The sequence below is a fragment of the Mchenga conophoros genome, linkage group LG10 (genome assembly GCF_057382185.1).
Source record: "Mchenga conophoros isolate Kocher_MC1m ecotype Shallow Benthic linkage group LG10, M_conophoros_male_GT1.1, whole genome shotgun sequence".
Taxonomy (NCBI): Eukaryota; Metazoa; Chordata; class Actinopteri; order Cichliformes; family Cichlidae; genus Mchenga; species Mchenga conophoros.
This window is the reverse complement of record NC_140535.1, coordinates 30,383,995-30,411,793: the sequence shown is the minus strand read 5'-3', so window position 1 is coordinate 30,411,793 and position 27,799 is coordinate 30,383,995. Positions and strand designations below refer to the sequence as shown.

The 27,799-nt window shown below is 40.7% G+C and overlaps 1 protein-coding gene across 1 annotated transcript in view; it reads right to left on the bottom strand.

Moving 5' to 3' along the window:
- rabep1 (rabaptin, RAB GTPase binding effector protein 1) overlaps positions 1 to 27,213 on the bottom strand; it is a 42,258-nt gene extending 15,045 nt beyond the window's left edge. Inside the window, exons 1-12 of the mRNA XM_085289783.1 lie at positions 27,075 to 27,213; positions 19,987 to 20,115; positions 19,529 to 19,732; positions 15,597 to 15,757; positions 14,031 to 14,150; positions 12,288 to 12,423; positions 9,591 to 9,769; positions 8,329 to 8,439; positions 6,353 to 6,814; positions 5,407 to 5,511; positions 5,180 to 5,296; positions 1,087 to 1,185 (exon numbers count right to left, since the gene is read on the bottom strand). Coding sequence (XP_085145909.1) covers positions 1,087 to 1,185; positions 5,180 to 5,296; positions 5,407 to 5,511; positions 6,353 to 6,814; positions 8,329 to 8,439; positions 9,591 to 9,769; positions 12,288 to 12,423; positions 14,031 to 14,150; positions 15,597 to 15,757; positions 19,529 to 19,732; positions 19,987 to 20,115; positions 27,075 to 27,120 — 1,869 coding nt within the window. The 5' untranslated portion in view covers positions 27,121 to 27,213. The remainder of the gene's footprint in view (positions 1 to 1,086; positions 1,186 to 5,179; positions 5,297 to 5,406; positions 5,512 to 6,352; positions 6,815 to 8,328; positions 8,440 to 9,590; positions 9,770 to 12,287; positions 12,424 to 14,030; positions 14,151 to 15,596; positions 15,758 to 19,528; positions 19,733 to 19,986; positions 20,116 to 27,074) is intronic.
- Positions 27,214 to 27,799: the final 586 nt, after the last annotated feature.

The following is a 27,799-nucleotide window of genomic DNA, read 5'->3' as shown; positions in this document are numbered from 1 at the left end:
ACAAGCTCATTGCGCTCGTTATGCTTTGCAAGTGCTAATTTCACCGGGATTCTACACACTGCTGTTATTTACAGTCACACCAGCGTCTCAGTGTCCTGCACATCCTCACACACACACGCCGGCACGTGGAGCTGACAGAGAGAGCAGAAAATAAATCATGTCAATCAAGACAACGACAACATGTTTGTTACCTAAGTGTCGTAAAAGGTTCCCAGCAAGCAATACACAGAACCAATGTAACCAGAAAGGAAAAAGCGTAATTGTTTTCAGTCTTGTGAGTTCACTGTGACCACAGTTTGCAGTAAAGTAAAAAAAATGCTGCAAATACACAAATAAAAGCTGCTGGTGCAGCGGATGTGAAATACCACCAAACTGTTGCTGCTTGCGGCAGATTGTCACCTATATCTGATCCAACCTTTTGGATGTCACGTTGGACAAATATCCAGTAAAAGCCTGCTCAATTGTGACCAATTAACACCTTGAATACATAATATTCATGTGCTGACATTTCTTAATCATTCAAGATTAAACTGGTTATTAAATAAGCCATTGGGTAGTTAACTGGTTAGTTTAACTGATAAATGTTGTGCTGTACTTCAAAAACACTAAAACTTTTAATATTTTTGTGTTTTTGACTGTTTTAAATCAAATATTTTGGAGCTTAGCACTGTTTTTGATTGGACAAATATTGGGTCTTCTTAGGATTCAGTGCTGACTTAACACTCTTTAATTTTACTTAGTAATGCAAATAACATTTTCTTCAGCTGTGCACGTTTGCTGCAGACAGGAGCAACTTTTTGACACTGAAGCAAAATATTCTTTAGCCACAAGCTCTGTCACATCAGCAAATATTTGTAGTGTGGGAGGAACAGTGAAGTTACTTCTGTAGAGGCAGAAAAATGCAAATCCAATCATTAGTGCCTCTGAGGTGCAATTCAGTCTGGCAACACGTCGAATAAGTGACCGAGAGTCTGTTATCTGAGCATTTATTTAAATATGTGCAGACTTGCCAGAGCTGATATTAAGATCCAGACACAGCTGGCAGGAACAGGCGATACATAGCTCACAAATGAATATGCTGCTCACCATCTGTTCCTGTGTGTTCCTCTTAGCGTCACTGAAGGCTTGCTGTAGTGTGCTGAGCAGTGTTTCTGATTCCTGGACTCTCTGCATGAGGCCAGATACCTACAACACACATGCACAAAAAAACAACAACCCATCAATAAGACAAAAGCAAGCAGGCCACAGTTACACAGACATGCAATAGTTCTGCATAGGGCACAAATTACTTGAAATAGTGAGATCATAGGTTCAGGAACTAGTACACTAGTTCGAGCCAGCTGTGGGCAGTGCTGCACTAAATTAACTTCTGGTTTTAGAAGTGACAAAATGCATTCACACACTTTATTTTTCTTTTTTTAAGTTGGTGGTCAATGTGACACGTTCTGCAACAAGAAAATAATGAGGTTCATGTAGGGGCAACACAGAAGCAACATGCCGCTCTCAGGTACGCTGCAGGATGGCTGCACAAATGCAATCAGATCTCAAAGAACATAGAAAAAAAGTATATTTCTCCAGTACTTTCTGCAAGAGAACTGCCTTCCCTACAAACTGCATTTTTTTTAGAAGTAAACCCAATAAAACACCTTCATACTGAAGGCAGACAGTGCATTTTCATGACTCTCTGAAAAGTGCATATGAGTGTGCAGAGAGCATGACTGCACAGTTTGTTGAACTGATTTGCTGGAGGCCTGAGCTGCACCCTGGGGTGTGCAGAGCAGCAGCGTTAGATAAGAAAGAATCCGTTATCACACATCATCTGTGGGCAAGTTAGCAACAACAGTGTGTTCGAGGATATTAACAATGAAGGGCGATCACATCCGCTCCACTCGACACTTAAAAGCTTCCCTTTTCTCATTTGGGCAGAGACAGTTAAGTAATGAAGCAGATTCTGGGAAAGCTTTTCTACATTACCGCTCTCATGTTTTCTTAAAGTGCGAAAATATTTGTCTGAACCAGTGACATCTAGTGATGTGTAAACGTTTTGGACATACTGGATGCTTCATTTCTACAGAGCCTAACTGGTAACACGGGTGGAAAATCTAAGTGTAGAAATTAGTTCAGTCAACGTGTTTGTGAGGCCACAATATGCAGAATATCTGCAGGGCTGTTATTACTCATTAAGCAGGGATGAAAGTTGGAAAACGTGCCGTTCACAGTGACGCTGCAGTTTTAAGTAAACAAAGGAAATGCACTCGATATAACAAGTGTTAAGCCATATCTATCACTTATTTAATTCAAATGTGTGCGAACGCCTCTTTAGATGCATGCAGACATATTTCGATGCAGAGGCTACCCAATCATGTGATCAGTGATGATTCTCAGGCAGAATAGGGAAAAGGATGAGTTGCTGCTTTAACTGGAGGAGTTTAAGTATCTCCCAGGGTGTTCCTCACAAGTGAGGGAGGGATGGAGCAGGTAAGCAGCAGACTGATGGGTGTAGCATTGATGAAGATGTGTTGTGGTGAAGAGAGAGCAGAATAAAGGCGAAGATGTCAGTTGATTCAGTTACACCTGTAGCCACAAGCAATGGATACTGAAGGAATCAGATAGTGGATAAGATTCCTCTTACAGGTGGCTGGGCTCTCGCTTACTGAGAGGGGCAAAAAAAGGCCAGTAACCACTGGGTAATATATAATGCAACAGCACAAGCATAAACGCCGGTTACAATGTCGGCCGCTTACGTTGGTTACATCGTAGGCTCTACAAAGACAACCCAGAGTTTGTTTAATATACAGCACCATGAGGCGACTATTCGCAGAAAAAATTAGTGACTGACCGACTGAGGTGTTCCTCAGGGCTCAATAGAGTCATACCAAAAATTTCCCCTATAATTGTAATGTCTGTTAAATTACCCAAGAAAATTATACAGAGAGCAATAAGTGTTAAGAGATGTAACTGCCAGCTCTGCAAACCACCTGTAAACCACCACCTCAGTGTTGTAAAATCAAAGATGCAGTTGTGGTTCTTCTCGTCATCGCACTCACAGGATTGAATAAAGAGGCTAAAAGCTTCAGGCTCACAACTGCTGGCCATGCTGCTGTTGCCCTGGTAACAGATGAGAGAGCTGATGGGACTGGGCATATTGACGTACAGATGTATAGGATTTATTTGGTCAACGGGGTGTCTACAGGTATACAGAAGTTAAATTTAGGACTTTTTTGGATCTTGTACATGAACAGACAAACACGTATGAAACTGACTTTCTGTGGATCTGTGAATGAATATTAATCAACTACAGCGACAGCAACAGTCAGTATGGGTGCCCTGGATTGAGCAGGTGCACGGTGCTAAACTGTTAAAAACTGTGTTTCACCGTTTCATTGCCGGTTATTTCTCCTCCCGCTGTGGCAAGTCATCTAAACATCAAAGCAGTGCTGAGGCAAAGCTGCACCACCTGCACACAGATGGTGCCCATTTTATCACACAGGATGCCAGCACCTTCACATGTATCAACACACTACTGTTCGGAAGTACTAAACTTCCTTTCCACTGAGCCAATGCACTACACCGAGGAAGACGGCCTTAATAATTACACAGTAACAACATTTTTGGTGGTGACACTAAATAATTTGAATAACTAGCTTCACCAAAGGCCTCCAGTTGCCTTGTTCACAGTAGACCTTTCGTCTTTCTTATAATAATCACCTAAATCAGGGTCACTAGTTTTTAATTACTTCGGCGAGTTCCTGTTTCCAAAAGTTGCTTTCTGAAGATATTATTAACTTATATTAATACGTATTTATTGAGTAGATCCATAATTTTAATTTAATAATTTGCTTTACTTTTTATACATTTTCTTTCTCCCACTATTCTGAGTGGTAGCCTGTAACCTCTGAGTAGAACCCTTTGCTCTCACATTGCAGGTTTACTCGTGGTTCAAATGGTGATTACCTGATAATACAAAGTGTCTAAAAGTGACTGCTGTTGTGATTTGATCCTACTGAATACTTCCCGAGTTGCTCCGGAGGAGATATCGGGGAAAAGCCAAGAGTAGGAGATAAGAAGATAAACTGTTCCAGCCATTGTTAGCTGAGAAAATGGGTCCTTTTACAGTAAGACGGATGGAGAGCTAACACTGTCAAGCGTGTCTGATGTGTTTCATGGAGATGTTGCTAAACTCACACTTCCTGGACAAGCATGTGACTGTACCTGGCTTCAGGGCTTTTTTCGGGTGGACAACGATGTTAATTTGAGCGATGAAGCACACGTCATCTGTGGCTATGGTGAAAGCCTGTGGATAATGAGTGGATCTGACAACTCTCTGCACCACTTACTGGATGTGCAGCAGAGCACACAACGCTCTCTTCTCTTTCCCCTCACCCCTCTAGATGGCTACCCTTCATTGAGCGTGCGTCGTGTCATCTTTGAAGTCTCAAAAAGACAAAAACACAAAACAAACAGCAGCTACGTGTACGCTGAGTGCTGACTGGCTGAAAAGTTGGCTTGAACAGGAAAGAGATTAAAAGTGTTGTTCACCACAAAGAGGAAGAAGTGTGGAAAAACGCTACCAATAAGCTCAGACAGACTGTGCAGTGGGAAGTTTTTGCTAGAAAGAAATTTTTAATCTATTATAACTTAATCTAAAGTTATGTTTTTGGCACTGCCTCCAGCTGACCTCACACAGCCACCGCATGTCGACGTGTGTTTACAAAGCTCGGCACAGCACCAGTGCCATGCTGGGACAACTAAACTGAAGAACTTGCTTGAGCTGTTTTAGATTTTTCTTGAGTATGGCAGCTGGGATAGCCTCCAAGACGATGGCTGGATGGAAATCCAATTAAAGTAACGCGTACGTGAGCGGTTAAGGCATGAATATTTTATTATGTTTATTTGCATATGTGGTAAATGTGGAAACTGGCCAAATCTCTGCTCCGTTGGCTTTGTCTCTGAGAAATAATCCGCCAGACCTCACACCAAATTTAACCAACGAATGAACAAACATAGCTAAAAGCAACTCAAATAAATCCCATTAGACTCCAAACGAATGATTTTTCTACAGTAATTATTCTAATGTCATCAACTCTGACTTGAGTATGACACACTGGAATAAAAAGTGGGGGTTTAAAGTCTTTAAATCCACACGGACATCAGAACCAAGAGAACACGTGGTCCTGACCTTAGCAGCGGTTTCCTCGTTTCCTGCTTTGACTGAATCTTCCAAATTCTGCTTCTCAGTCATCGTCCTCTCCAGCTGATCGTTGGCCTGACGTAGCATCACCTGCAGCTTCTTTACCTGTAGGACAGTAAGAAATGAGAACCCCTCTGATGAACATTACAAGTCAAACCTTAAATATCTGCTTGATGTGATTAAAACGCAATGGCATGAAAAAGAAAAACCCGAACCTGATCTCTCGTCTCAGCCTCCTGTCCTTGGATGGCCTGAAGCTGCTTCTCATAGTTTGAGCACATGTCGCACCTTCGTCCGAGCTTCCTGCCAGCATTTTTCAACTGGCGACAGATAAACAAGAAACCCATGTGATAAAAAAACGACTTAATACTCAATAACGATGCTCAGCTCTAGGATGTAACAAATTAAGACTTTGTTATGACTGAAAACATGAAAAAATGAGTCTTGCAGATTTCGCAGAGGGAAAGCGCTAAGAGAAGGAGGCTGATCTCCTGATATCTGTCAGGATGATTCAGTCGGAAGCTGTTTTCAGCTACTCCCTTATTCACGAGGGGTCGCTTCACGGCTGGTAGCTTTCATGTATGACTTGGCAGATTTTTACACCACATGGCCTTCAATGCCCAAAGGGATCTGCCAGGGATCTTTCACTCGTTAGGCGGCTGTGTAAACGACTGCACTATTGAGCCACAACAGACTAAGAAACTTAATTAAGACCATTAAAAATATATCAAGCAGGTGACATGGCCACACTACTCATCTGATATTTGCTGTTCTTGTTTTACTACTACATTTAGTCAGCCATGTTCACTGTGTTTAGCGTTTATTATATTTCTGTATCACCATCATTTTACTTTAAGCCACTTTAAGCTTTCCCAACTTTGGGGAAAAATTTGAAGAAAAAGGAGGAAAATGTGTTTTCTGTTCTAAATGCTGGTAAATAAAAATGAGAAACACTCAAAATTGCACTACAACGTGCATATGCTGCTCTAATGTTGAGGTACAAAGAAGAACTAGTCAGGAAGTAAAGATCCTAAAGCGAAGTAAAAACCTTTTGCGCTGTAAAAATGTTACGTCCAGTCATAACCATTAAACCCTTTGAACCACCTTTGACCCCTGCAGTGCTCAGACCATTAAAGCTGTTGTAAAGCCTTGGTTAAGCACCTCTTGCTGTAGCAGGTTCCACTCGCTGTCACTGACGAGCCGGTAGCCGGCAGGCGGTAAGTAAGCGGTGTCTGGGGCGTGAGAGATGCTGGACAGCAGCGACGCCGTCTCCTCCTGCTCCGGGGTCATGGCTTTGATCGCCTTCTCCTGGTCTTTAGTCAGCAGGAAGTGACTTGTCGGCAGCTTGATTGAGCTAATTGAAGCAGTCTCTCCAAAACTACTGTCTGTCACCCCGCTGTCGGCCCCAACCAAGGGCCCAAAGTCCGACTCGTCCAAGTGGCCTGCTGATTTGGCCTTGTGATTCTGGCCGCCAAGACCCTGCTGGATGGACAGCGAGGAACCGAGGCTGTCTGTGGACTGAACTCGCCGCAAGTTGTCCTTGTAAGGGTCCATGGGGCTGCCCGTCACCACATCAGTGTCTAAGGAGTGCATAGAGCCGTGGGCGCTGTGGTTCACATGGGGCTGGAGGAAAAAGCGGAAAAAGGCATCCTCAGGAAAAAATCTTTCATAGTATCAGATTTATTTAATAAGTGGGATGAAGCTGGGCAGACAATATTTTTTAATTCACCTTTTAAATATATAATTTACAGTAACACGCCAGTGGTTAATGTGTTAGTCTCCCGAGTCTCTCACAGCGTGGGCCTCTCAGTGCCCACATCCGCACCCAAAGACCTTTCCACGTGGTGGCTGCTGGCTAGCAAAAACAACATGATCCCCGCCTGCCTCCACCTCTTTTGATCCACATTTATTTATTCATTTTCATTTGAATAATAACTCAAGTTCAAGGAAATCCCCTGTAAAAATGTTGCCATTTTTAAAGTTCATTGTTACATGTGCCCAAGTCTGCCACATATTCAGCATCTGGTCATTTTCTATCATTGTTATTAACCTGCTTTCCTTCTCTGGTTCGTTCTTAATGAGAGTTGGCATTGGACGATCACTCGCGTGCATATAAAGCTATAATCATTTTTCTTCTGTAGCTTTGCTGCTTATTAATTATTCACTTTTTAAGGGGGTGAGTGTTTGGTTTTACTGGTTTAGTTTCCCAGTGCAAGATGAAGTGAGAAACCTGATGATCAGAGGTGTGATCTTCCTCTTTTGTTTGTTTTTGCCAGCATTTCCTGTTCCAAAATTTGTGTTCGGCTTTACAAGTTAAAAATAAACCAAAAAAAATTAAGTTCCTTGAACAGCAGCAATGTGGCATTTCACATGCTGAGCAGTTTGGGAAGTAAATAAATAATCATGTTGGAAAAACATGAGACTATTGACAACATCGTGATTTTAAAGTCTGATTTTTGAGCGGCCTTACAACACGGACCAGTCAACTGGCACTTTATCCACCGACAGCTCCAACAACATAAAGATGGCTCAGATGCTGATTTTTATCACGATTCTGTCCTGATTCTGCTGCAAAGTTAATACCATTTTCTTTAAGATCAGCCAGGCTGCAATGTGTAAAACGTTACTAATGCGAAGACAAGTTTCCCGACAATCTGACAGGTCTTTGGAAAACGAGCTCAAGCTGCTCAAACTTTAAACAGTGATCATAAATTTCTGACGTCCAACAGATTCTCTCCAAAAGCAGATCAACTATATATCACAACTCTCGAAAACTGCAAAACGAAATCCAGATTCAAACTTATTCCAGTGTCTGCACAGCTGATGTAGGCCGAAGGCATAAAACCATGACATCGTTACAACAAGACTTACAGCATGTCTCAGTAAACATGTTTTTCAGAAACGGGGATGACTGAAATCGTGCAATCAGATCAAATATTTACACTGAGATTAAACTGAATCATAAATGTATATTTCTCAGAAGATATTGTTGCCATTTCTCCCCAATTTAGGAACGATAGAGACACAACACATAACCTGGTACTTGAATGTGAAGATGGCTCAAAGCGAATATATTACAGACTGATCCAATTACAGACTGCTCAGTGGGGACGTATCAGATTACTCTCTGCTCTTACCTCCTCGACGCTGAGGCCGAGGAATAAGTCCTCCAAAGGCTCGGTGTTGTCTCCTCCGTTGTCCTCCTGCAGGTCCTTCACTTGACTCAGGCGCTCCTTTTCGTCATCCTCCTTGGATGGAGAGACAAAATGTTTGGTCACGTTTTGTTTTACATCGATTAAATTCCCACTCAGTGGACACTTAAATAGATACTCCTTTAAAATCTTAGATTCTACCTTAATAAATAAAATAATACTGAGTTTTACTGACATCATCATCACATTTTATTGTTATAAGGATATATTTGTTTCCTTAGCACAGTCCTAAATCCTATAGTGTGCTACACATGACCACCACAGCCCGGTACGCAGCTAGTCTTTTATGTGGTGCCAAAAGCAGCTCAGTTTTACCAAAGTGTGGACTCCACTACCTCTTTTTCAACAACACGGTGCCCGTGATGGCGCACAACCACTTCTGCTTTCGTGCGTCATGGTGGACAGAATCTGAGACGCGATGGTGAATTTGTTCCTACGGCAACTCGCAACAGTGTTGGCTCAGCAGCTTTGTGGCGTCGTGCCCGCGTAACGTTTTTGTCACCAAAGCCATTTTTCTAGTTGAAACACATGCAACTGGTTCTAGATCTATCTGGACTATTCCTGCTTTAGTGACAAAAGGCACAGAGTGAGGTGAGACATTTAACAGACGCTTGATTTTAAACGTGGAAGCTGCAAGTCGGAGCCAGCTCCTGACCAAGAGCATCCTCAAAACCTTACATCAGCATCCACCCAAACTGCCCAAAACTATTAAAGATGGACTGTTATGATCACTCCCAGTTCCATGTTTTAATTACTGGAGTAGCTTTGCATGATGTAGTACTGGTATTTGGTGCAGACGCTCAGTTTATCTTCTCTCTGAAACAAACTGCCTGAAACTGAGTGTTTAGAGCAATCTGAGCCTCATTATTTGAAATGTTGGCCATGCTTAACATCAGCATGCAGATTTATAAATGTATATATTTAACAGAAAATAAGGAAACACATAAAAGACCTCCTTTAAAAGGTTGTGATTTGGGCTTTTTTTAGTCCTCTGAGCTACAGTTTGTGAACACTCTTGTTCTTGGCAACTTTTTCTGGCCTGTTTGGCCTTTCCCCACTTCCACAGGAGATAAACCCAATAATTCTATTAACTCTAACCACTGCAAAGACGATTATGCTTCCCAAGTGGAAAGCCAAGCCTCTTTAAACTATCTGCAGAGACACTGTTGTTAGGTTATGTTATGTACCTGGTCTTTCTTCTTCATCTCCTCCACCTGGCGGAGCTGTTCTGATGACAGCACGCTCTCGATCCTCTGCATGTCCCTCATAAGGAGGCGGTGAGACTCCAGGAATTGGTCGTTAGCTCGCTGCCATGTGTGCTTCAGCTGGTTGTGCTGCTGCCGCTCCAACTCCAGCTTGTGACAGACTGAGGTCATAAACAGCAGAGAGAAAGGCGAAAGACAAAGTTGGAGCTGCAGACTAAACATGAACACACACACACACACACGTCCTCCATGGAGTCTGCAGCTATACAAAAGTCATATACAAAACATTTAAAACCCTTTTACTGGCATTTTAAATCAAATTTAAGACCAAATTTGCAATGGAAATGCAAACTGGCATCAGTTCAAAATGAACACAATGGTAAAAGGAGCTTGTGAACGTTTATTAATGTGAAAAGCAAACAAAGGAACACCTTTAAGCTACAACACAGTTTGCTCTGCAAGCGTTTCTAAGCACCAGCTTTAACCAGAGCGTAATCATAACTCTCAAGCAACAACAACAACGAGCAGCCTGGCTAGAAAACCTTTCTGCTTCATCATGCTTCATCATGTTCAGGGTTTCCATCGTTGTACTGCAAGCACTAAATCAGGGTTGTCTAACAAGCAGTCCAGGGGCCAGAACCGGCCTATAAGAGGATCAGAGTTGGCCTTCCAGCTGGATGGCCTTGCTAAGTGTGAAAGTTGCAGTGAAGTTATGAATAAGATCAATTATTGGAGTCATCCAAAAACTCCGCATGGGAAGGTTTTCCACTTTTCCACTCCATCTCTCAGTTGTAATGTGCACATACTTAGAGCAGAGTCACTGAATGTGGAAAAGCTGAAATATATTACTGCGGTTTATTTTTCTAGGGACATCTCAGGCTATTTATCATTTTTTTATAAAGTGGATGACTCATAAACATTTTTGAATATTGTTCTTTACGGTAAAAGGAGGAAAAATTAAGAGAGTGTTTTTGTCACCTCTGTCATCAACATGACTGTTCGCTGAATATGAGCACTGGGGAAGTTTGTATTTTTTTGACTTTTTAACAACTCATATTCACTTGCCACTTCATTAGGTACACCTGTTCAACTGTTTGTTAATGAAAATATCTAATCAGCCAATCACACTGTAGTAATTAAATGCATGTAGGCATGCGGACATGGTCAAGATGATCAGCTGAAGTTGAAGCTGAGCATCAGAATAAGGAAGGAAGCTGGCTTAAGTGACTCTGAACCAGATGGGCTGCTCTGAGTACTTGAGAAACTGCTGATCTGCTGGGATTTTTCCCACACAACCATCTTTAGGTTGAAAGAAAATTGTGCAGAAAACAGAGAATATCCAGTGAGTGGTAGTCCTCGGGGCAAAAATATGGGAAAAAACAAAAAACAGATTGCTTCAAGTTGGTAGGAAGGCAACAGTAACTCAAATAACCACTCGTTACAACCAAGGTATGCAGAAATGCATCTCTGAATGCACAATAAATCTGGAGCCTTGAAGCAGATGATCTACAGCAGCAGAAGATGCCACTGCGTGCCTCTCTGAGGAACCTGGGGTTAAAATTTACATGCCTCACCTAAATTGGACCCAGAAGATGGGAGAATGTTGGCTGGTCTGTTGAGATTCGATTTCTGCTGCGACATTTTGATGTTTGGGTCAGGATTTGTAGGAAACAACATGAGGCATGGATGCATCCTGCCTTGTATTAACAGTTGAGGTTGTTAGTGGTGTAATGGTGTGGGGGATATTTTCTGAGCATCGTTTAAACACCATTGCTGACCATGTTTATCCCTTTTTGACCATACTGTACCCCTTACACGTGGTAATGCAGTGAACTTAAAGTAAGTAATTCGCTGTACTCAAATGAGCTTCACAGTCACCAGCTCTCAATCCAACAGAGCATCTTTGGGATGTGGTGGAATGAGAAATCTACCATCCATCCATCCATCCATCCATGGATGGATGGATGGATGGATGTGCAGCAGCTTTGTGATGCTATCATGTCGATATGGACTGAAATCTTTCAGGAGTGTTCCCAACACTGTGTTGCTCTCTCCCACCAAGAATTAAGGCAGTTCTGAAGACAAAAGGGCGTCCAACCCAGAAATAACAAGACGTTCCTAATGAAGTGTCCAGTGAGTGTAGGTTATTAGGCTACAGCTACTGTTTTACATATATAAAAACACATTGACAGAGACAGTCGAACTATTATTTTAACCAGGTAAAGTTCATGAATTTCTTTAATGTTACCTTTAAGTTGTCCAGCTGATATGTCCAGACTCGCACGCTCACTAATTACAGCAGACTAAATCATTCAGCGCTGTTTTTGAGAGAGGTTAATCGTGATTCGGTGCTTTGCTGCTGGAGTTTAGCTCGTTTCCAGAAAAGCACGTTTGTCTTAACGATGCAGTCGCAACTAAAGCGGCACTGCATGCAGAAAAACAGGCATGAAAAAAACAAAAAACAAAAACACATTTCCAAAGTTAATCAAAAATAATCAACTATTTTTGAAAGCCTTTTATTAGTAAAGTGTTTTCGGAACATTTTAATGACTGAGGGCCACCCTGCCTTTAGCAATACAAGGACCTTTGAGATAAGCTGTTGTGTGACTGCTGGCATGATATGACTTCCCAAAGCATCTAATTTTTTTAATTCATCAAGCAATTTCCACAAGAAATTACCGTCATGAAGCTCCTTCCGTAGTTTCTCCGCATCCTCCTGCAAGACGGACTTCTGCGTGTTCAGCACAGCGACATACATCTCCAGGTCCGTACGACACGACTTCTCAGCCTCCAGAACGTGATTGAGCTCCTTGACCTGTGAAAGACAACGAGAAAAATAATTTATACGATTGAGAGCACATAAAAAAATCCTGGAATATAAACAGGAGCTGAGAGTCTAATGGTTACAACAATTTTAGCTGAACACCAGAAATCAACTAAAAAGTCCATTTTGTCAAAACAAATTCAAATCTACTAACTGAAGCTACTGTTGTCAGCGGACATATCCAGCAGATATGGAGCTCAATTTCTTCAACTGGGTGAGAAACGTGTTGGTTTTTCAGCATTCTCACCCCCCTTTCAAACACTTTCGAAAGCTATAGGGATTTTTCTTTTTTCTTTATTTGTCCTGAATCAGTAACTTCTGTTCCCTGAATTTCTGTGACAGATGTGAGAAGAGTAAAGCTAGGATGAGCCACAGAGACACAACAGCTGCATCAACAGGAGATAACACAGGCTCAAATAAACTGGAATTACATCGTCTGACCATAAGAAGCTGAAATACTCCATAGACTCAGTGGAAACTGCAGAGCCAGTGATAAGTAAGAGTGCAGCAGTCATACAGCAACCACAGCCAACCCTGTGTATGAAAATTTCAACTGGCAGTTGTTGGGGTTTTTTTTCCACACCTTTGACTGCTGAGTACTTATTACAGGTGCTGTACAATTTCATTTCTCTTTTTGCTACTGTATACTAAATAAAAATCTCACTTTTTATGTGAGTGCAAATTAGGGACCCTCCAAGGTAAAAACGAAAGAAAACACCAATCAAAATCAATTAGTCTGAAAACACTGAGAAAAGACGAGGTCAAACACTGCCAACATAAAAATGAGCCATTAAGACAATTAATCAAAAGCGTCACTAATCAAACAGTGTTTTAAATGTCGCTGAAATTTGTGATGCCATGTATACGATAGCACACACGCACACAGTCCATGACTGTTTTTTATATAAAAATAATAATAGTTTGGCCTAGGGTAGTCAACATTAGCAGTGCTAGCAGCAGCAGTAGCCGTCCTTCCTTGTATATTAGCGTCCACACATCTGTGCTTTACAGATGGTGCAGGTTATGCATCCCTCCGGTCGAGCAGTTACAGCTGACATACACCCACTCAGGACCTACATCACTTTACTGCAGCACCGCCCTGATTTGCACAGCTGTCTTTCACGCCTCAGGTTTAAAGTATGAATGATTCTTTTAACCACAGAGTATTTCTATTGCCGACTAGTGAGAACAAAAACGCTCAATCGATTAATCAACTGGCCAATATTGAAAACAGTGAAGAACACTCTCAATACTGAATACTGAAGATAAACTGGTTTAAAAAGCAAGCTGTGCTTATTGACATAATGAGCCATTTCAAATTAAATTCACTTACAGAGTGCTTAATAAGATGTCCAGCTAAGCACATGCAGAGTTTACTTAAAGCAACAATTATCCGTTATCTTACCAAACCAAAGTCTGTGCTTTCCCCCCCCCCCCAAAAGTTATTTAGAAATTATTTCACAGCTTAAAAATAAACAGTTATTAATGTCTTTATTACAATTTTTGTGATTCTCCCCTTTATGGGGGACTGAAACCTATTTAAATAAAAGCAAAAAACAAAAACAAAACGCAAAAGCATCAATTTCTTGCTGACTAACCTTCGAGGCCTCCAACTCCTTCACCTTCTCCTCGGCTGTGGCCAGTTTGGCCTTCAGGGCTGCGATCTCGTGCTCCATAGGCATCACTACGGAACGCAGCTTCTCTGCATCCTCCTGGGCCTTCAAAATAATTTGCATAAGATAATTATAAATGTGCACACATGGAAACATCTGGAAACATTATTTCCTTTAAACAGCAGATCATTAGTTAGATCTGTACATGTAGATGATAAAAGAAGAACCAGAGATGGAGTGTTGAGAGGCTGGATGATTATTTTTTTTAGTTTTTGTTGTTATTTTGATACATTTTTGTTCAATTTGGTAAATCATGAACCTGTTTCCTAAGACTGTACAAATCCACAGTAGTTTCACAGACACTTAACACACACACAAATACACAAAACAATATAGAAAAAATACCCAATCAACAGGAAATACAAAGTACAACACCTAAATTCGTGAACTTCAATGCAAATAAAGCCTAAAACATCAGCTTATTTGTATCACGCTAAAGAACACAGTAATATTTTAGGAAAACATACCTGCCTCCAGGTCATTTAAAATTAGCTTTAATTTGTTCCAATAAATCAGCTCCTTGAGTTTTAGCTATTTTCAGCTCTTCCACTTTTAGACATTTAAGGGCTCAAAGCAAATGTGTCCATAATCTGATTAATAATCTGATCCAACCAGATGATCAACAATTCAAAGATTTGCATGTTCCTGCAGCTATGTGCTCCTCAGATGATCACGACTCCCAAGTTGGGATGTTATTCCTCTGAAGTCACAAAGATTTGTTGATGAATTTGGACATTACAAATATGATAACATATATTTTAATGTTAAAAAAGAGATTTGAAACACATTCATTTGCACTGTTAACCAAAACCTTGTTACAATAAATGAAGAATTATTACCAACTCTTCACCTCAATGACTGAACTCTCATCACTGGGAGATATTTATCAGATTTCACAGCTTCCTCTGCAGCTACAAATGGCTTAATAAAACTTTTAAATCACAACAGCAGCACAGATCTTGATTACAGAGCTCTTCTTAAAAATGTTTCCCTGTCTTAATTAAGATGTCTCTTAGAACGTGGGTGAGGGAGAGGGCCAGCAGTCCTCACTCCATTTTTACTAAGCATGGGCAGATCTTTAAGACAGCCAGTCAAAACTGCAGCATGTGAAAATAATGTTACCGTTTGGATGAATTTTTCTTCCTGGCAATGAAACACAGTTGAAAATGCATCTGACAACAAATGACACACAGTCCCAGCCATGAGCAGTGTGAAACTTGAAAGCTCTGATATGAATTTTGGAACTGGCCTGCAAGACTCAGTATTGCTTAAGACACAGGAAGGAGTCCAGCTGGCCGAAGCATCTGGGACATTGCGTTCTGTTCTCTGGTATCCATCTTGTATTTTTATTTTTTTTATTTTATTTATTTATTTTGGGGGGGGGGGGAGAGACTTGAGAGGAAACAAACAAACTTCAGAAAGTTAAGATTCCATATTAGCAGAAATTAAGGGAGCAGACAAAACTTTGAAAAATGCACGTAGCAGACATACTTTCTTCATTTCATCCTCCAGGTTCTCCTCCTCCTGACCCTCGGAGAGCCGGCGCCTCAGCTCGCCCAGCTCCCTCTCCACCGCCTCGCGATACTGGTTCCACTGGGCACGCTCCTGCTCCAGGCGTTGGTGGAACTGGACCTCATACTCACACACAGTGTCTGCACAGGGAGAGGAGAGGAAGCAGGCGATGAAACCGAACAATAGCACATCCACATCGAGTCGTGCAGTCAAGCGTGAATACATAAAAACAGGAACAATATTTCTGATATAGGTGGGGGATAATTTTCATTTCAAAATGTTTTTGTGATGGTTATTCATGATAAACGAGTAGACAACAGATTTTTAGGGTTGCATTTATTTTTTTAAATCAGTTAATCTTTCAACTATTTTCTTGGTTTACCGTCTTAAACTAGTTAAAATTTACTTACAAAAAGTCTATAACACCCTTGTTTTGTACAACTCATTTCAAACTGGTTTCTTGAATTTGACAGGGAGTTCACCGTACTCAAATGACCTCTGCAGTCACCAGGTCTAGTCCAATAGAGGACTTTTGGGATGCAGTGGGCATTCACATCCTGGATGTGCAGCCGACAAATCTGCAGCAACTGTGTGATAGCACGTGAATGATCTCCTTTTTACCTACATGTTTAATAGAAAGTTTATCATCTAGCCAAGATTCCCTCCATGCCGAAAAAAATCTTTTCGCTACAGTCCTCTGATCTGACACTGGCCTGGATCAGAGGGCTCAGTATGAGTATGAGCCAGCAGATGAAGACACTACACTACACACAAGCGTCACAGGTAGTTCTCACTGTGAAGTTGAGATAAGTGAGTAAAAGAAAAATTGTCTCAATCTGAAGAGACAATTTTCATATTTGGCTGAATTTATATGGAATGACTCAACTGTTAAATGATTGTTATATGACAATGTCTGTAATACTGCAGTTATTAGAAGTTTTAAGTGTAACCTTTCTAAATTTGTTAATAGCGCACTAAAAATTAACAAATTATGTGTAAATAACATCCTTTTTCTTAGAGTAGCATCCCCAACACTGTCTGAAGATCACTTCCTGTAGTTTCAGGAGTTGTTAGTGCACAGACTTTGGTCATGCTTCCAGTGTGAATGCAGAGCAATGATGACATGATGAAAGACAGGAGGAGATTTCTGATTGGTTTTTACTACTGATGTGCAAATTTGGTTCTATGAGGTGCAATGTCATCATATTTGTTGAATTTTTGTTTGTAAGGACTACCCGGGGTGTTCTTCAGTAAGACACAAGGAACATCAACAGAGGCAGTTACACCTTACTATGACACCCGATTATGCCTACATAACTTTTACAGCCACTTTTAAGGCCACCAGACTCCTTTACAAAAAGTGGAACTTCGCTTGACAGAAAACCAAAACCAGAATACAACTTTCTGGTTTTACCTCATTGATTCAAATGTCAAAAGACGCATAAGAAATCAAGGAAATCAGCTGTGGGGCAACAAATTAAGTGAGCTGAGAATTGTGTTAAATTACTGCTGTAATCCAAGGAGACTGAACAGTATAACAGTTCCCCCTCAAAGAGAGCTGTCTGGCAGCACAAAGATAAAAAATATTTTTTAATCAATAGTTACTTATTCACATTTGTTTATGTTAACCATTTGTTATGGTTTCACTGCGACCTCACAGTTAATGTAGTGAACAAACAGCTGAGACAGCAAGCCTAGTCTAACTGGTTTGTCTGCCTGTGTACAGATGAGCTGCACACATACCACTTCAGTCAGGCTGAGGCGACAGATGAGTTGAAATTGTATGCAGTGTATGGATTGTGTGTGTGTGTGTAGTCTGTGTTTCATAAAAACCCTGGCAGCTTGGGTAACATTAGAAAAGACCACCAAATTTATGGTTGTGTGCATTAGAATTATTCCAAATAAAGTTTGAAAATGAGTTTCCCAGTATAGCGTGTTAAAGTATGGGAAAAACCCTGGAACAACCAGAGTGATGGAGTGTAGTGGTTTAAAATATTCATCTACAAATGCAAAGGTCCCTAGTTCAGTTCCAGGGGTTGACACAAATCCTCTGCGTGTTGCATCAGTAAGGCCACTGGTTATAAAAATCTGCTTGTGAATTAGCAGCTTTTATACGCCACTGTCTTCATGCCTTTACAAATCAAATGATCATTATCTACCTGAAGCCTCGGTCCCTCCCTCTTTAATTACATTAAGCACAACGGGCATAAGTATGCACTGTTTTCACAGTTAACAGCTTTCATTCACACTTTACTGCTGCACAGACAATCACAGGACAGCTTCATTCATAATCACAAATATTCAGAGGATCTACTGGAGCTTATTTCAGCATGTTGATAGTACTGTTCTGGTTCAATTTACTTTAAAATCAAACAAACTTTCAGTGCATCTCACATTGGATCCATCTAGGCGCTAAATTAAAAGTTCTATTGAAGTACAACTAGACGTTTCTCAAATTACATGTTTTTTCTTGGTGTGTACAATGGATTATAGGAACTTGCCTCACTATTAATGACATTTTGATACTTCTGCAGCAGTAACAATTACTGAAAATGAACTGTTAAAAAGGTTAAACATGTATCAGTATTACATTGTATTAAAAGATCTATTCCAACATACATATAATGAATATTTTCAACATTGTTTTATGTTTTAAATCAGTAAAAATCAACAAGTGCTAAAAACAAGAAAACTGGATTAAATCAATTAGATTTACTTCACAACTAAAGAAAAAAGTCGAGTCAAAGATTAAAACGAAAATGTAAATATTCCACAAAACTTTAGGAGTGCTTCTTGTGACCAACAGCACATCGAGACTGAGTTTAAGCACTGATTATATCATCTCATTTTAATTTTGGAGCAGCGGTTAATAACCCCACTGTGACTGCACTACAATCAGGTCATGTTATTCTACATTAATCTTTATTCCTATTACATGCACAGCTCTCATGCACAGGTTGGTCCCTGCACGTTGCCGATATGCTCACTTTAATTTGTTTGAGATATGATCGTAAAATGTCAAAGTCAAAGTCTGACTAAAAGGTGTCTGATGTACCACCAAAGATCACGCTCTAGAACAGGGGTGGGGGAACTCCAGGCCTTGAGCGCCGGTGTCTTGCAGGTTTTAGATGTGACCTTGATCCAATCACAGCTGATTTAAATGGCCAAATTACTTCCTCAGCATGTCTTGAAGTTCTCCAGAGGCCTGGTAATGAACTAAACACTCAGGTGTGTTGACCCAGGGTGATATCTAAAACCTGCAGGTGGTTTACAACAGGGACGCTGGTTTTAATACTCTCAGTGGAAGTCTTGTGTGTGGCCTTGTACTTGTTCCTCTAGTCCAGCTGGTGAGTAAAAATTGTTTTAGTATGGCCAAAAAAAGATTTGTCTGAGCCAGCATTACATGGCATACACGTGAATCATGAACTTGTGCTAGAAGTCCACGTTGACAATCTGAACTTAGAGGATGAATTCACAGAGCATAACCTGATGAACGTTTTTAAAGAACGAACAAGTAGTTTGCAAACTGTGGACTTGTTGACTGAAAATCACAGAGTCATAGGGGGAGACCGAGTCACTTTGAAACATAAGTTGATCCCAGGCTGCACAGCGCCAAGTGGACTTCCAGGGATTGATCTATGAATAGAAGCTGCACTGGAAGCCAACCAGACATGAAGGGGACCTTGAAGGTGAAATCAACAAGCTTTAAATCAGGTAGAGCTTTTGTTTTTGTTTTTTGGACCTGCCTTCAGAAATGTTTTCATCACACCACTTAAATGTAAACAATCTTTTAGAGAATATATTCATAGTGTTATCAATCTAAGTAAATACCCTCCCAAATAATAAGCAAAAGAGCAATGATATTAGGAATAGAGGTTTTCACTGCTCACATAGCATCAGGCTCCATTTACCTTTCATTATGGCCTGCAGGGAGGCCACCTCCTCCTGCCATTGGCTGCGGACTTGGTCGATGGCTTCCTGTTTGGTGTTTTCCGACACGGTGGCCACAGCTTTGATGGTCTCTATCTCAGCCCGGGCCTGAGAGAGCTGGGTCTGGATGGAGCTCAGCTCGGAATGGGCGTCCTCCAGTGCAGCTGTCTGCCTCTTCAGCTCCTCTGGAGAGAGGTGAGACATGAAATGAATGATGGGAGGAGAGAGGAAAAATGCACAATGTGACACTTGTGTATTTCAGACTTTTTTCCTTATTCAGCACAGTTGTTTATATATTTTAAAAGAAGAACCTCTTTCAGTGTTGCACCTCAGCATGCACGAGTTCAATTCAAACAGACAGTTTAAAAGGCCAAAGATGCTCCACAGCTATGTCCAACAAGACACTTTACATTGTGTAGAGTTTTATGACCATCCACACCTTCCTTGGAGAGGTAAAGCTCTTTGAACTTGGCCCGCTTCTGGTTGAACTCCACCTCCAGCTGCTGCTTGAGTTTGATGAACTCGGCCCTCTCCTGCTCCAGAGCTGCCACTCGCTGCTGTAGCACCGCTGAATGATAATGAAGGAGGAAAAAAACAAAACAAAATTAGCTGCTGATTACATGTAGCTGAAAAGAAATCATTCAAGTCAAAGGGCAAACATCCACAAAAATCAGTGCACTCATTACGTCGTTTATCTCATTACTAAGGACTCAAATCAGAGGGTGAATAAAAGCTAACAAGCCCTAAAATGATATGAATACAAATTATTATTGATGCTTTTGGGATAAATGTGGTTCTTAGAAATTATTTCAATTTTATGATTAAATATATCTAATATAATCGAACCAATAAGTACAACGATTAAATCACTGAATTCCTTGTATGGTTCAGCCATAATGGTACGCAAATGTTAAATGTAATTAGGCTGAAACATGTGTTATTACATCCAGTACTGTCTAATCTACTGATCATTAATGTAATAATGTGACAAAACAGTACAGACTAAATATCTCTGGATAGCGATACAGAAATGAAAACATTAACAAATAATTTATTATTACGAAGTAGCAAATCTGCAAAATTTGGGAACTTGAACTACTTGGGAACTAAGACTACTTTTTACTTTAAACAAAAGTTCTAAATGGTGATTTTTGCAGATTCATTTATTAATATAAGAGATCTCATGTGGTTTCATGTGGTCAGTTACTTAACTTTTATTATACCAGCAAGTTTCAGCTCGTGACACCTTTAAAAACAGAGTAAAGTCCACCAGTGGCCTCTTTTACAAGGCTGTCAACAGTCAGCTAAATGGAAGCTTTTTCTTAGATAATTTTAAATAACTTCTAGAGATATCATATGTAGAAGCTCATAAGAGAAGTGTGAGGAAAAATAAATATAATGTATGTTGCATTAGTCGTTTATAAACATTTCATAAACAATCACATTTACTGATTGTTTTTAACCTTTTAAACTTTCCACGTGACCATCAACAATTTGACTGAAAAAAAATCCATGGGAAAGATACACTTCTTAAATGAAATGATGAAATATTTCAGGTCATTACGGTCACAAGTTTTGTAGTATCGTTTTAAAATTTTCAATATGGAGAAAGCTACTTACTATTTTGGGGGGTAAGGATCTAAAACTATAGCTTTATGAATATGGACTATCACGATACTGTGGACAAATAAGTATTTAAAAAATGTATATGTAGAAAATATTTAGAAAATTTTGAATGTAATGTTAACAAAAACTTGGTTCTTTCTAATAATAATAATAATAATAATGAGTGGTGTCATCCCTGTTTTTCAGATAAATCTGGTTCTTTTTAACTATGAAAAACATCTTCACATCATTTTATCATTTAATATATCTAGTATAATAAAACCGATAAGTACTCACCTTTATTACTTACACACTTGCATTTAATGAACCATCTTGATAAACACCCACATTTAAATTAAAAACAGCACATCTTATTACATGTGTGCTACAATGCACAGTGGATCTACGAAAGCACAAAACCTTCAGCGTCAAATGAATAACATATTTTACTCCATTATCAAACTTTAACTCAAACTTGACAAGATCTTCAAATGCTTTTTTATTGTTGGCATCACCTCACCGAGCACTGGTACGTGCAGTGCAAGATATTTTAGCCATCCACTGAACTGCTGGGACGATTTTCATGATTGACATGATTAAAAATCTTGCTCTGCTTAACTCGGATGAGCTGGATATTGAAGCGTTACAAACACATGCTGCCATCAGTAAAGTTGCAAAGTGCAGTCTTGTTCTTGTGGGCAAACTATCCAACATCGAGATGCAGAACCTAGTTAAAGGGCCTTTCTCCTCTCTCCTTTGTCGTGTTTGTTTAGCCAGCCATTATAAATAGGTCAATACTAATATCAGCTGATAAATTGTGCCCACCAATATATCAGTCAGGCGACGCATAAAATGAAGTATAAAAACCTCCCGCCAGCAAACACAACCAGACACTGGTTTTCCTACGGTCCTACATTTTCCTACTTCTTCATCTCTTATTTAAAACCGCAGCGATACAGATAAAATCCTTAAAGCCAGACAGCCAAACGGAAACATTTACGAGCAGCCGGACGGTTCAGCTCAATTCCACCATGGTCATGTGACAGCCAAACAAAAGGAAACACTAACTCCATCGCCACGTATTCATAAGTTTGTGTTGTATTCAAGCACAGCATATATCAATCTCCTTTTCTCACACTTACCTCAGCTCAAAAGCTCTGCATCTTTTCCTTCTTGGTATTAAAATAAAAGCTGACTGCTCTGGTGTGTAACCGATCACGTCAGGAAGCCACAAAGATCACATGATAGAGCGCATAAAGAAAGTCAGTAATTAACCAATTTAACAGCAACGCCAGTTCATGATGATGCAAATATAACAGAGGCTCAACCTCACAGCAGCGTTTTTGCCTTTGCTTGATAAAACAGTGACGGTTTGAGACAGAAAAGTGGGGACAGAGTGAGGGAAGGCACACAGCAGAGGGCCCTGGGTTGGACTCAAACACCAAGCCTAGCGGCATAAGATCATCTGTCGAACAAGGTGAGTTAAACCGACGCCCGGCAACAGATTACTATTGTAAAAAGGAAGCACACCCACTTTAAATTCTAAGAGATTAACAACAGCATGTGACATATCACACCATTTCTCTATCTATTTGTTAGTAAGTAAGCCAAAAATGCAGAAGCAGGCATCAGTTAGCACCTTAAATGTTAAAGTTCATAATAACATAATTAGAAAAAAAAACAGGCCAAATATGGCTTAATTGAAAGGGCTGCCAGTAGAAAGTGTCTTCTCACCAAGAAAAAAAAAAAACATGGCAGAACGGCAAAGTTGTATCTGACCAAACGACAAGACTTCTGGAAATCTGTCCAAGGCTAATAGGACTAAAGTGGAGATGTCCGGTTTCATTTTCAACAGTTTCAGTCAGGTCCACGCCTTGCTTGTCACATCCATGTTCAAAATGCCAAGAAAGCAAAGGCAAAAATGATCAGGGCTTCATAACCAGATCCCACACAGAAGGTGGTTGATATCATGTGACACCGCAAAGGAAGGAGTGTTTAAGAAGCAAGTCTTGATGCAGGGGTACTGGAAAAAAGTGACATTTAATAACAAAAAATGTAATAACACATTACAGGAAGCTGAAATAAAGTCAAAAGACAGCCTTGCAGCAATCCACCACTTCATCTATTTCGTATGTCTCTCCAGCCCAGGGGTGGGCAACTCCAGGCCTCGAGGGCCGGTGTCCCTGCAGGTTTTAGATGTGTCCTTGAACCAACACAGCTGATTTAAATGGCTAAATTAGCTCCTGCAGTTCTCCAGAGGCCTGGTAACGAACTAATCATGTGATTCAGGTGTGTTGACCCAAGGTGAGATCTAAAACCTGCAGGACACCGGCCCTCGAGGCCTGGAATTGCCCACCCCTGCTCCAGCCTCACCTGCATCCTCCTAAATAAGCACAGGTAAACAGGGTGGTAACTTCCTAACCTGTGCTGAGTAACCCAAAATATAAACACACATAAGGCTATAATCCTAGTTCCTGCTGACATACAACTTAAGTTTTCACAGTACTCTAAGCAGTTCTGTGAAAACCTAAGTTTGTCCTTACTGCTCCACAAGTTTAACAGGGTAAGTAGTAGCCAAGTACCGCTAATCAAATGCAGTTGTTTAATTGATCAGCAGCATGTGTGACAACTTCTATAAAAGACTTGGCCGTTTGCTGGTCTGTGGTGTTCAGGTGTGTGTTAATGCCATGACATTCCAAGGGGTGGACGTCCCAGCAAATTCACCAAACGTCAAATGGTGGTGCATTTCTCAGAGAAACTGCAAAAACACCCAAGAAATACATCTCAGACTACAGGGCTCAGTTAGCATGTTAAATGTTAATTCATAACACTACAATTAGAAAAAGACTGAAGAGGTATGGCTTGTTTAGAAGGGTTGCCAGGAGAAAGTCTCTTCTTAGGTTTGCAAAGCTGCAAGAACAATGTCCTTTGGACATACGAGATCAATGTGGAGGTGTCTGACCACAATGAACAGCGCCACATCACGCCACATTACGGTGATGGAGGGGTGATGATTTGGGCTTGCAATCCACCATGATAATCCAGTCTTCTCTGTATTCTAGAGTCAGATGTGATGGCATCTAGCTGAAAGTTCAAACTTGACTTAACTTTCCTGCAACAGGAAAATGATCCCCAAAAAGCAGCAAGTCTGTAAGAGAATGGCTGAAAAAGAAAATAATCAAGGTGCTGCAACGGCCCAGACCTCACAATGAAATGCATTGAATTAATTCCAGCCACCTCAATTCCAACCTCAATGGACTGACGCAACATTGAAAAGGAGAGTGGACCAAAAATCCTCCACACCACAATCAGAGACTGATACAGTCACACCAAAAACAATTACTTCACGTTAATGCTGCTAAAGGTTGTTCTGCAAGCTACTGAATCAGGGTGTGTACTCAGTTTTTCACACACTGCTTCTGCATTTATGCTGTTTCTCTCAAATAAACATGATATGATGTCACATGATTATATTTAAACAATTCTAGAACTTGGTAAATCAGAATAAAAAAATAGTTGCTAAACCTTTAAAACAAAACTGAGTAAATGCTATCTGTCCTTGACTCACCCTTTGCATACAGTTAGAAAACAGGGCTTCCATTCATATTTTAACTATCCAGACTGTTTAAATGTTAATTTCATGTGAAAATATTTTCTGGTGGGGAAAAAAAAACTAATCATTAGTGAGCCAGTCTGCTTCACAGGTGAACTGATGAGTAGAAACACTGTCATTGGCCAGTCAACTTGCCAAATGTACATTTTTACTGTTCCCATTCCACTAAGCCATTATATCGAACCCTGATACACTTCCACAAAACTTTCTATTATCTTACCCACACTAGTAAACCAGTTAAAGTCACCCGAGGCACCCACATTGGCGGTCAAAGCTATTTTATACCAGTTTCAAGTTAAACAGGCCCTGCATTTTCAGAAGTAAGTAATTCCCTCAAACCTCACGACTGAATGAAGGTAGGCCCGTTACTAATTACTGTTTCAAATATTCAAATCCTCCTCTTTTACTCACTGCAGGCAGCGCTTTGCACTTTGAACAGACACCGTCTTTTCTCTGGCTGCTTTTAATATATATTAAGATAAAAATAAAACCGCCACGAAGCAGTTTCTTTCAGTCTATTTTACCACCACCCTTTGTAACCCACTCCCACAGCAACTTTTGCTCAACAGGTGCCATTGTCAAGAAGTAATGACATGTGTATGACTGCTCAGCTCAAAGCAGCACCATTACTAACACCTGGCTCTCCAAAAATCTACAGGTATCTGCAGCTCAGTGGGTGAGCAGGTGACCATAGCCCTTTGCTGCGTGTCTTTCTCTCTCTCTCTTTGCTTAAAGTCAAATGCCAAAAAAATAATATTGAAAAAAAAAAAAAAACAGCTTTGTTGAGAAGTCATTAACACAACCAAAGCAATACCAACAACACAATTTTGCATCACACCACATGATGCTGAACACAAAGTGCTTGTACGCCAGCGAATATGCAAGAACTTCCCATTATTTGTAGAGGTGCATGTGTGCCAAATTAAATAATAAATAAAAGAGGCACCTTTTTTCAGAGGCTACATTTATGAGTCGTCACAGGAGATCATCTGCCCCCATCTCACCCAGCTCCTAGTACTCTGCTCTGTTACACCAACACTCTTCATGTCCTCCCTCAGTACACCCATGAAACATCTCTTTTTGTCAGTCAGCATGGTCATCTTGTAAATCTTCCCCTTCGCTCTTGCTTTTATCCTTCTGTCAAAATTCACTCCCACCCTCGTCTCCATCGGTACCACCCTTGTTGCACTCTCATCTTCATCTCTCGTGTGTACTGCTCATTGTTTTGGATTGTTGATTCCAGGTAAACTCCTCGACCGCCACTATTTCTACTTGTTGCATTTTCATTGTTACACCTGTCTCCCTCTCATTCACATACAATTTCTATTCCTTTCTCTCCAGAGCATACCTCCACCTCTCCAGGCTGCACCCTATTCTCCTTACAGATCACTATGTTGATCTGTGGCAAACATCACAGTCCATTGAAAATCCTGCCCGACCTCATCTGTCAGCCTGTCCATCATCAGAAGCAGCTCAGAGCATATCCCTGATGTAATCCCACCTTGAACCCATCTGTCACTCCTACCACACACCTCACCAAGTGCCATCTTAAAACATTATGTACAGGTCTATTTATAAGGCATAAAAACAAAGGTAACCACTAGGAGATGCTCCCATCCCTCAATCTCTAATGTGTGTGTGGATTTGTGACAGACTCTCAAGCTACAGAGTGTCTGTAATATTACCTCCGAGGACGCATAAAGCTTAAATTGTTTTGCATGTATTACCGTTGTCGCAGTCTATTTTGTTTAACATAAACCTGGACTGGAATTCTTCACACAGTTTGTAGAAAGTGGGAGCCCCACGTTCAGCTCCTGAAGCTCCAGATGCTCTCAATGCCGCCTCTGGGTCCCTGGACCTCGGCTTGATAACCAAAGGGAAAGCCTCCTGCAGGATTTGTCAGTATCCCGTGCACACCACAGAGCACGGCCACCGATGCGACCCATATGACTGACCCTGTCAGTGCAGGGCCGGACTGCCAGAGGCCAGAGCCGACCTTTAGATCAAATTAGTCAGACTAGCCAGAGCTAGGAGCTAACCAGCTAGGTGTAACATTACTAAAGAGACAACCACGTTAGCTTGGATGTGTCACACATGCACCTCATGTTCAGCTATACAGAGCTTCAGTAAGTTTCCACAAATTTGTGAACCACTGCGCAATGTTAAATGCCCAGCATGAGGCAGTGACACGTCGCATTGAGGATGCTAACTAGCTAATGTTGCCAGTGATGCAGAGGCCGTCGCTGGCTTCGCTGCTCCCAGCCCCTCAACACACCCACCACAAACCGCCAAAGACACAAGAAATTTACCGTCATGTTGGGACGACTGAGGGGATCCCGAGGCCTCCGAGGCCATGGTTTCCTGAGGGGGGCGTGAGGCAATTAGCAGGGCGGTGAGATCAGAGCTAGGAGCGTCCAAGAAAACAAGCTAACATCACAACTAGTGTCAAGCTAGCGACGAAAGAGTGCGACTTCTGGTTTGTCTTTCAAAATAAAATCACCACTTGTGAACTCTCCAAAAGGCCTGCGTTTATTCGTAATGTAAACCAACATAGAAATAAATACAAGACAAAATAATCATATATCTACTTATTTCGAAAGTTACTTTCATATCTGTCCACCACTTAGCAGTTTTGTGCTAATATTTTGAAAGCATAGAGTCATTTTCCTATAAGTAAACAGCGTTAGTTTCCCAATTCCGGTGTCACCTTTTTGAAATAAAATCGACTTGTTTTTTTCCCCCAAACTAAATCTCGCTTTCAACAGTTAATTCTTAACAGAAAACAAAAGAGATATTTATCAACAGATGATATAAATCCCAATTATTGTGAATGTGCAGCTGGACAGGAAAACACCTCCCTAAAGATTACACTATGATAAACTGATGTAAAGTCATGATATATAAGAGGAACTGAAAATGTGAGAGAACTACACAAGAGTCCAGTGTTCAGTGCTGACACTGGCAATGTTTGTAGTTTAAGGAATATGTATTAAAAATGTTAATTTGAACCTGTTTAAAATATCAAAATCTGTCA